Raw genomic sequence first — 10,123 nt, 5'->3', positions numbered from 1 at the left:
ATAGGGCACTGCCAGGCTGAAAAATTATCGCACACAACCACTTGAGGACAGTGCAGCCCTGGTTGATTAGTGCAGCCCTGGTCCGAAAAAAACAAGTGAAAAAGCGAGATAAATCACATTTTAAAATTGCACCAAATTAATGTTAAACAATCGTCTCAGCACGGGTGAACTGAAAATGTGAATGAAAACAGCCAGTAGAAGAGACGAGCGCGATTCGGTGGCAGTAAATGCTGCAGTTGCAACCTGCACATGTATGTGTATACGCGTGAGTGTGCGTTTGCGTAGGAGGCACCAAAATAACAACAGCAATCGCAGTGGCAACAAAGAATCGGAATCGTACTCGTACTTGGAGTCGGAATCGCTAGGGCCACTACCATATGCCAGTCAGTAGAGGGAACCGCAGTGCCAATGCATAGTCAGTAAATCCCCAAGGAGCCATAGGACCAAACCTCACATCCACGCCCCCGACAAATCACAAGTTTCAGCAGCCAGCAGCTAGCAGCCAGCCACTCGGCCAAATCGAAACTGGAAGCCATCGAGTGCTCCTGGTAAGGAGCCAGCAACTGCAGGTGGAGCAGGCGGAGGAGGACCTGGTGCACCCAGCACGCACCCACTATGGGCAATTGCCTGAAATGCTTCCAGTCTGCCGCCGAACAATCGATGCCAACGAACGCCTCGTCCCCCAATTCACACAATTCCAATTCCAACGCCTGCCAGACGACCACCAGCCTTGCAAATTGCTACGAATCGGTGGGCACTAATCCCAATGCCAACGAGCGCTGCGCCCTAGGTGGGTATTCCACAGTTAATGGCCCCGTCGTTAGTTTGATATCCAAAGTCTAAGAACCCTCTCTCTTTTCGCCCCTCCAGAAACCGATGAACTGCTCTCCAGCCGAACTCCACTCAAGCCAGCAAAAGCAAACAATTGTGATACTAAGCGTAATAGTTTTAAGTCTTTAGGTTTGCTTAATGGCAGTGCGCCCACCATGAGCGATATCATAACAACTGGTGAGTCAGCGCAGCGGTCGTTGCATTTAGAGTGCTCACTTGCTTTTGTATAATCGAATAGCCGTCAAGGAATCCATGGAGGTGTCGCACCAGACGCTGAACCAACTGTTTGATGTGTACAAAGATCCGGACGACGAGGACATGATCCTGACGGACGGCATCGAGCGACTGTGCAATGACCTCAACTATCAGCCCGATGAGTTCGCCATACTCGTCCTGGCCTGGTGCCTGGATGCCTCGCAGATGTGCCGCTTCACCAAGGCGGAGTTCATCGAGGGTCTGCACAAGATGCGGGCGGACACAATATCCAGCATTCGGGTGCGACTGGAGCAAACGATCGAGATGCTCAAGGCGGACGCCGAGATGTTCAAGCAGTTATACCGCTTCACCTTCCGGTAGGATGATCTCACTGTGCTACGTACCAGAATATAACTTACATCTCATATTTCAGCTTTGGCCTGGAGCCCGATCAGCGCGTCCTCTCCCTCGAGATGGCCATCGACCTGTGGAAACTAGTGTTCACTGTACAAACACCTGATCTCTTCTCCAACTGGATACACTTCCTCGAAAAGCACCCGAATATACGCCGCATACCGAAGGATACATGGAACATGTACCTCAACTTTACGGAACAATGTGATATACAAAATTACGACGACACCGAAGCGTGGCCAAGTCTCTTCGACGACTTCGTGGACTACGAGAAGAACCGGGCCCTGGTGTCGTCGGGCATCCACGACGATGACAACAACAACGACGATCCCCTGCAGAGCCACGTGAAGGCCGAGGATCCGGGTCTCGTGTCATAGTGCAAGCCTCCAGTCTCTTCAGGGCCAAGCAACGTTCAACTCGCCAATAGAAATTAAATAATGTACATTTTCACCCTCACTGACGACTCGCTCTCTCCTGCTGCTGCTTAAGTACCCCTGTGAAAACAAAAAACCTTAAACACCCGTGGCCACTGAAAACGAACGATGCGGTGCTGGCGCTGCTTGAAGACGGACTCCAACTGCCATCATCAGCCAGCTCTTGTTATTGAGACTGGGCAACATTCTGGCCGGAGCAACAACGGACGCATTTGTTTATGTAATTAAAGACTTATCGACAAGAATTTCGGAAAAGCTCAATCATTGGAAACCACATGTGTATATAAATAAATGACTTGAAGGCGGAGCAGAAGGCAGACCGTATAATACTTAGCAACTAATTGATGTATTATTTTAAACAAGATTGCAACATTTTATGGCACTTAACTATTTAAATGCATACAATTACATACTTAATTGTAAGTAGTGGATGTGAATTAAATAAAAGCAACTAAAATAGTAATTGTATTGCTCGATTGATTGGTAATTATAGGGATTCAAATGAGGTGAATTTACCTTGAGATCCCAGGAGAATAATTAAATAGAAGAACATAGGTAGGTAAGTAATTGTGTAACGGGGTAATTTAAATTTCAATTATAGGAACTCAAGTGAACTGGTAGGCTTAATTGGGAATAATTATATGGATTCAAGCCGGCTTCATTTAAATCAAGCGCCATTCATTACGCTAATCGATAGCCGTATCGGCAGCCCAGACCGATAACATTGGCTCGATGCAACCGTGGCACATACGTATATAAATCACCGCAGCCCTGGTACCTTGAATTGCTATTTTTGGCTGATAAAAATTTATAAAAATCATCGCGTACGCATCCGGCCGCCTATGATTAAGTGTTGAGTGATCACAGACACCCTTGACCTATTCGCCGCCAGGCGGAGATAAATGCCGTGGGCCCAGCGTGGCCACGTAGTGATTCACGACGTTGACATTGAAAAACAAATGCAATGCCAGCACAGTGGGCGTGAGCAGCGGAAGGGAGGAGCAGTTGCCAGGAAGGGCAAGGATTCAGCGCAAGGACACGGTCGATAGGAGCAGCTGCCCCACTGTCCAGCGGCCACGATGCCCTGCGAAAGCTGCGGCGTGGAATTCACGGTTTTTCGTCGCAAGCGCGCTTGCTTCGATTGCAAGTGAGTAACGAACTAAATTAGTACATCCCAGATTTCGGGGAATCACCGGGTTTTCTTACTGTCCCATTAGACGCTACTACTGTGCCAACTGCATTGCGTCCAGGCGCTGCCAACGGTGCTCTGTTTTCGCCCAGCGGCCTCTGCTAAAGACAGATCTGTTAAAGCTCAAGCCCAAGGACCTGATTTTCTATCTGCAGTCCAAGCACATCTCCACTGAAGGCTGCCTAGGTGAGTCACACATCTGGAGGTCGACCAGAAATCTCTTCCAACAGAAGTCAAAAGCAATTGGATGAGAAACCTCCAATAAAGGCACATCATTTAACCTAGCTTTAACCCACAGAGAAAGAGGAGCTGGTGGGCCTCGTCCTCACCCATGTCGCCCAGGTGGACAGGGGCCGTGGCTCGAATGCATCCTCCAACAGCCCGGGTCGTGGCCAGGCCAACCCCATCGACAGCCTTAAACAGTCGTGCCAAAACTTCTTTTCCAACCTGAGCGACAACATAAGTGATTCGCTAGCCTCGTTCGATTCCAAAGTCGCTGCAAAGCCGCCGGAGAGCAGGCAGCCAGAGGCGCCCTCCCACATCTTCGAGCAGCCGAGGGTCTCCACTCGCGAGATTCCCACTTACGCCAGTGCCGTCAACGGCGGGCCACAACGCGTCCATGTGCATCAGGGGGCAGCCACCACCACCAATGGGGGAAGCCAGAGCAGCAGCAGTCCTTCAACTTCCACGCAGGCATCGAATAATCGCGATGCCAGAAGTAGCAGCCAGGCCCAGGCGGCCCGTCAGCAGGAGGAGGAGGAGGATAGAGAAGAGCAGGAGGAGGCGCACAGCAAGTCCGACTGCGAGTGTTCAGACGATGAGATTATGGCCACGTTCAGTGAGCGCGTGTCCTTGTCGCTCAAAACCGACACCAGTGCTCGGGTGATCAAAGTACCCGCAGCGCCCAGTCCCGCTGGTCAGGTGGGTGGAGACGTTGGACCTTCCGGCACCACAGCTGCTAGTCCGGGCTGCTCCAAGCCGGGCTCGAGCAGCTCCAAAGCGGATGCCTCCTCGCAGTCAAGCTTTGAGGAGCTGGGCGCCATCGGTGGCATCTCTGACGAGAGCAAGGCCACCACGGACACAAACAGCAGTCACCTGGATCAGTGGCAGGTGCTTGAAGTAAACCGGATCGAGGCGGTGGAGGAGACGCCTACCACGAGTGCCGCCGAGGAGATCTTGGAGGTCACGCTGCGCAGCAGACCAGCGGTGGAGGGCGAGGAAGGCCAGATGGGCGAGAGCACTCAAACGCTGAACATAGAGCAGCGCCCGGCCAACCCAAGTCCAGCGTTCCATCCCGCCGTGCCGCAGCGCTCAAAGAAGGTGACCCGCCGACGCTCTGATGGTTACTTGAATCGTCGCTACCATTCTAGCGATGACGAGTCCCCGGTGGCGCCAGGAGGAACTGGTCTCAGCCTGGGGCTCTCGACCCTTAGCGAACAGCCGGAGCACGGCCTGCATGCGCACTCTCATCGCCAGAGCTGCCACCGCTGCGGTAAGAACAAGACGAACATCCGTCGCCATGTGGAGAAAATGCGACGCCATCTGGAGAACTCGCAGATGTCCGAAGAGGACATCAAACGGGAGCTGCAGGAGTTCCTCACGTACCTGGAGCAGCGCACCAAGTCAGTGGAGGTCTCCGACGCCGACAGTCATGCGGTGTCTCCTCTCAGCGTGGACGCGATCAGCGTGGCTGCTGGCGGAAGATCCCCGGACATGCCCATCACGCCGACAATCGAGTTCTCGCCCACGCAGGACGATGATATCCGCTGGGACGACGATGAGGGGATCCACGTGTATCCGGCACCGTCGGACTTTGAGCCGGCCACTTGCTGTGACTCGCGTTTCGTCAATTTGGAAGACTTTGAGGATTTGTATGTTATGTATTGCTTGGATAAATCTAATATTAATTAAATGCCTCATTTGACTTACAGAAAAGACTTGGAGAGTTTGACGGTGAAGCAGTTGAAGGAGGTGCTCATGCTGCACCGTGTCGACTACAAAGGCTGTTGTGAGAAGCAGGAGCTGCTCGACCGCGTCAGCAGGCTGTGGAAAACCATGCGTGAGACTCCAGGTGAGCCTTGAACTTTATCCTGTAGAGTCACCTCACTAATACTCAAAATATTTATGCAGCCGTTGAGAAACTGCCTACGGACGAGCTCTGTAAGATTTGTATGGACGCGCCGATTGAGTGCGTTTTCCTGGAGTGCGGGCACATGGCCACCTGCACAAGCTGTGGAAAAGTGCTGAACGAGTGCCCGATTTGCCGACAATACATTGTACGAGTTGTAAGATTTTTTAGAGCGTAATGATACGGCTAATGGTGACTGGACATGGTGCAAGCTGGACGCCTACCACGAGGCACATCCCGCTGGGCGGACTACAGCGTATTTGTTTCCTTAAACGACGCGACTGCAACAATAATATTAATTTGAGTAATTGTTTCTACTGTGTAGTATGTTGCCAGTATATATGCGTATATATAGTGAACACCCCGATACCGCTTTCAAAGTGTATTTATCTATTTCAAATGTGAAATACTTTTGCTATTTATTTTGTTTGTTCTTGTTGTTTGTATAAAAACGAGAGGTTATCTAGATCAACTAACATTCCTATAAGCCGCAAAAAAGATTAAATCTGTTATTAACAGTTGTGAAAAACTCGTCTAGATTCGCATTTAACAATAAATATTTTCAAATATCCAGCAGTCTGTGGGCCTAGCCATTCGAAATAGGGATTTTCCCCGAAACAAGATACGACCAGGTGTGTAAACCGTTATCAAAGGAGATTATGGTCACGTGGTTCTTTTCAGTTGGTCGATAGTTTTGTGACAGACAAATTTTGTACTGGGGTTTCTCCAACACTTTGATCTTTTCACTTTTGAAAGCTACTTGATTGCTTGATAAATGCGATTAGTATTTAAGGTCGCGATTAGTCAACAATACGAGTATTAGTATATAGGTATTTATATGACTCAGTGTTTCTATTCCCTATATGCGTACGACTTTTCCAACTCAGCATTGGCATTTGTGAAATGAGGACCAAATATTTAAATCGACATTTTTGTAGGACGACTCAGAGAACCAACCTTAAATGTGCATCGTGGTTAAAACTAATATCTTATCTTAAAATCCTGTTTAGGACAGGTGCAACCGAACTTTGAGCTATGTTTTTAAGGGAAATAATATTGCTTATAAAATAGTACTTATGTCTTTCTGATCCAGTACTCTTCATTAAAATTATTATAAACTGGTTACTTATAATTTCATTAGAAACACTATAGATTTTAGTTGGCCCCTAGAGCTTTTATCTGCTTTAAAAGACTTTTTTCTTATATGCCGAGTTTGAAAAATGGTTCCCTATATAGGATTGTCTGGACTTATAACATAATGAATGATTGAGATCAGATACACATTGAAGAGCAATAGATTTCTAGGAAAAAACAAGGGAAAAGCAATGTGCGTATTTAAAATTAATCATCAGAAAAGTCTAAATTTCCAAAACCACTATAAAAAGCAAAATTTCCCACTCTCCCAAGGTTCTGCTCCATTGATAACCCCATGCAATGCCCATGCCAAACTAGAGCTCTTCAAATACAACAGTCTTTAATCAGGTTAAACAGTAATCTAGGTGTAGTGACAAGAGCTGGGGAACAGCACAATGACTAGATGGGGGAAGAGAGACGAGGGCGAACCGGTCGTTCGGTTCAAATTCTGTGGATGCGCAGGTCCAGCGGCGACTCCACGTCCATCTTGACGAAGAAGTCCTCGCTGTGGAGGTAACTATGCTGTCTCTCATTAAGCCAATAGCTTGGAGAGAATTCCGCATCCGGCTTGGGCTTCAGCGAGTAATCGCTGGGCTCGTTGTTGGAGTCATCGTAGTAGCGGGCGGAGGAGGAGGAGCAGGTGGACTCCACACTACCAACGGCTGGAAGGCATGTGAAGGCGGATTCGCTGCTGGCCTCCAGGAGGCAGGGAGCGCTGGGCAGGCTGAGGGGCTGGCTGGCGATCAGGTGAATGCTGTGCTTGAAGGTCTTCACGTGCTTTCTCAGCGAGGAGGGGTCCGTGTAGCGCTTCTGGCAGCCGGCCACCTTGCACATGTACGGCTTCTCCATCGAGTGGGTGCGGGTGTGCTTGAAGCGGTCCGAGGAGTTCGAGTAGGCCTTCTGGCAGCCCTCGAAGCTGCACTTGTACGGCTTCTCGCCGGAGTGCGACCTGATGTGGATCTTGAGGTTCTCCGCCCGCGAGAAGGACTTCTCGCACAGGTGGCAGCGGTGGGGCTTCTCCTTGGTGTGGGTGCGGGTGTGGACGAGCATCTTGTAGCGGGCGTTGAATCCCCGCTCGCTGCGCTGGCATCCCCGCCAGCGGCAGTAGTAGAGTCCGTCTGTGAGGGAGGCGATCGCATGTCGCTGTGTCACGTGCTGCGCCAGGGCCTCCAATGTGTCAAAAACTCTGCAATTATCAAAGCATATTTTTGGTTAGTAAGGAAAGATAATGGTGAATTCCTTATCATATATATTTTATCCAATACCACATATCTATCCTGACCATAAATTTCATATTATTCCTATCAATTTGACCTAATATCATATTATTATCGCTCTTGGGTGTATACAACTGGTTTATCAGAGAGTCCAGTCAGTCCAACAGTTTAACAAATAGCAGGCTGCTGAATTTTTCTGCCGAATGCGTAATCAGTTTTATAGAAAAAGGGAGCTTGTATATTATATTGTATTTAAATTATAGATGCTATAAGCTGTTAAAAATGATTGATGATGGCATTTCCAAAAAAAAACTGTACCCATTAAAATTGAGCTTATATTTCCTCAAGTCTTTAAATTTAAATAAATTTTATGAAGGAATACATTTTTTAAGCCATATCTCCTTGGTAAATTTAGAACTTATAGTTTTTTCACTGGTACTGTATTTCCTGATAAAAACTACTACGAAACTGATGACCTATTTGGCTCACTTCACTCCGAGTAGTTCTTTTTTGAAACCGATCCTTACCTATCGCAATCGATCCAGTTGCACACGAAATCGCTGGAGGTTCCGCACTCGCTGCCGCTGCTGCAGGACTTGCTGTCCTCCTGGAACTCCACGGGACTCCTGCAGAGGTCGTCCTGCTGGCCCTGGGCCTTCATGATCACGGACTGGGTGCGCTGGCTGTATCCGTATCCGGCGGCAGGACGCGGCGGCGTGATGGGCGGCGTGGGGAACCTGATGTGCTGCATCTGCTGGTGGTGGGGCTGCTGAAGGTGGTGATCCGCCAGCCAGCTGCCTGAGTCCGTATAGCCAGCGATGTACGGCGGAGTGTTGTACGGCGTGAAGTAACCGACGGGCGGCTCGTAAATCCCTCTGGCCGGGCCGCTGTTGAAGATTGACTTTTGTACTATATCCATGGTGTGTGGTGGGTGCTGATCGAGAAATTAGTAGTAGCTCTCGCTAACGCGCTTGCCGATCGAATGAGCCGCTCGCCTGCAGACGTTCGGGTAATATGCGAAACGCGGCCGGCGATAAGGGGTCGCCCAGACGGAACGGACAGGGAGCGCTTATCACCGTCGAAGGCTGCAGACGGGTCCGGCGGGGGCGTGGCGGCAGGGGGGGAGGAGCACGGCAGACGGAACCAAAACGCTGGAGCGCCTAAGAGCAGGTGCGTAGCAGACGGAGGGGGAGGGGGAGGTGGAAAAAATCCACTGGGGCCAGCGGATCTGGGGCAAAAGCACACACTACGTGAGTGAAACTCCGTGCTGGACGGAATGGTGGCTTCGGGGTGGGGTGCCTGGGGGACGGTCTGGGCCCGCTTATCAACGCACAAGTGGAAAGCCAGCCAGCCAGCCAGCTAGCAAACCAACATATGTACCATGTACATGTGTGCGCCCGATGATCGCTCTTTGGGGGGCAAGCGTTATCGCCCGGTGCCGTCTGCCTGACTTGCACTTCGTACCGCGTAGCGAATTCCCTGCAACCCCACCCTGAGAGCCATTCCGCCCTCCCGTTCCGAATACCACCCCTCCACTCGAACAGGTACGTCAACATCTGGGGCCATGCACTCAAAGAAAACTGTAGGATCAGGGAAGCCGGGAGAACTTCTAGACTATATAACATCCTCGCTTTAAGATTGCATTTCTAGAATCTACAAGCAGACTCCTACAAGATCATATGGCATCATTTCCATAAATAGCTTTACTATGTAAACAAAGCTCAAAGCAATTCTTTTCCGCCAATCGATTTTTTCAGGATAAGAATCCCGAGATTTAGAACTTAAAAACATTTTTTGAAAGTGGTCAACCAATTATATCAACCTAGATAGTTAAAAAACAAAATACCTCTTAAAAAGAGCAAAATCTTAGTAAAAGAAAAAATAATAGTACATTTAAGTGAAGAAAGAGATTACTGTCTTCAATTGGTTTGAAATTACCAATAGATATACCTATGCATCTAGTAGATACCATCTACCTATGCAAACATAGTAACCTCACTAGAGAAAATCCCAAAATAAAATGTTTATCACTGTCTAATTACACTAAGGATGAGCGCCTTGCTAAATTTAAAAGTGGGTCTTCTCCATTTATAATTTTATTACTTTTCGGGGATAGTAAACTTCCCACAAGTATATCTAAACGTGCAATCCCTAACCCATTCTTCCATTCTTGGGTTGGTCTGCCGTTTTCACCTCAGTGTGTGGGCGCTGTGTCTGGGGGACAGCGATAAGGCGGTTATCTCACGCCCAGTCAACAAACACGGCCACATGCGCCGCCCCATATCTTTGGGGCCGAAATTTTCTGCGCCATGACGCGAATGGCACGACGGGAAGCGAAGTTGCGCTCTGCTGGGTGGTGGCTATCAGCTATCAGCTATTAGCTATCGGCGTTATCAGGCGGCGGAGGCGCTGTCTGGTCCCGTGAATCACTGGCGGAGCAACCTTCGCTCCACCTTCGCGCTGCAGCTCCCACCGACCCCACCGATCCCACGTAATCCCTCGAATGCACGGGCCAACGAGTGGGGTCCCGGGCTTACGTAAAGACAACACGACACCAGGGACTTTGATAAGCCCTTGCCCT

The 10,123-nt window shown here is 49.4% G+C and overlaps 3 protein-coding genes across 4 annotated transcripts; 2 read left to right on the top strand and 1 right to left on the bottom strand.

Annotated features, from left to right (window-relative positions):
* Nucleotides 1-55: 55 nt before the first annotated feature.
* On the top strand, nucleotides 56-2,337 carry LOC119551557 (DCN1-like protein 3). 2 transcript variants are annotated; one of them, XM_037860953.1, is made up of 5 exons: nucleotides 56-251; nucleotides 316-790; nucleotides 871-1,008; nucleotides 1,070-1,403; nucleotides 1,460-2,337. In XM_037860953.1, exons 2-5 carry the CDS (start codon nucleotides 616-618, stop codon nucleotides 1,815-1,817), a joined length of 1,005 nt encoding a protein of 334 aa, XP_037716881.1. In that variant the 5' UTR covers nucleotides 56-251; nucleotides 316-615; the 3' UTR covers nucleotides 1,818-2,337. The 2 variants fall into 2 exon arrangements, with proteins under 2 accessions (XP_037716881.1, XP_037716880.1); XM_037860952.1 differs by having other exon boundaries at nucleotides 56-790.
* Nucleotides 2,338-2,622: 285 nt separating this feature from the next.
* Nucleotides 2,623-5,720, top strand: LOC119551061. Its single transcript, XM_037860184.1, has 5 exons — nucleotides 2,623-3,021; nucleotides 3,092-3,249; nucleotides 3,362-4,934; nucleotides 4,995-5,134; nucleotides 5,194-5,720. Exons 1-5 carry the CDS (start codon nucleotides 2,954-2,956, stop codon nucleotides 5,367-5,369), a joined length of 2,115 nt encoding a protein of 704 aa, XP_037716112.1. The 5' UTR covers nucleotides 2,623-2,953; the 3' UTR covers nucleotides 5,370-5,720.
* A 928-nt stretch (nucleotides 5,721-6,648) lies between these two features.
* On the bottom strand, nucleotides 6,649-8,535 carry LOC119551737 (zinc finger protein GLIS2 homolog). The gene is made up of 2 exons (XM_037861238.1): nucleotides 8,070-8,535; nucleotides 6,649-7,511 (listed from the first exon to the last, which is right to left on the bottom strand). Exons 1-2 carry the CDS (start codon nucleotides 8,459-8,461, stop codon nucleotides 6,767-6,769), a joined length of 1,137 nt encoding a protein of 378 aa, XP_037717166.1. The 5' UTR covers nucleotides 8,462-8,535; the 3' UTR covers nucleotides 6,649-6,766.
* Between the last annotated feature and the right edge of the window lie 1,588 nt (nucleotides 8,536-10,123).

This window comes from Drosophila subpulchrella, chromosome 2R (genome assembly GCF_014743375.2).
Source record: "Drosophila subpulchrella strain 33 F10 #4 breed RU33 chromosome 2R, RU_Dsub_v1.1 Primary Assembly, whole genome shotgun sequence".
Lineage (NCBI taxonomy): Eukaryota > Metazoa > Arthropoda > Insecta > Diptera > Drosophilidae > Drosophila > Drosophila subpulchrella.
Note: the sequence above shows the minus strand (reverse complement) of the source record. Positions and strands in the feature narration are given on the sequence as shown.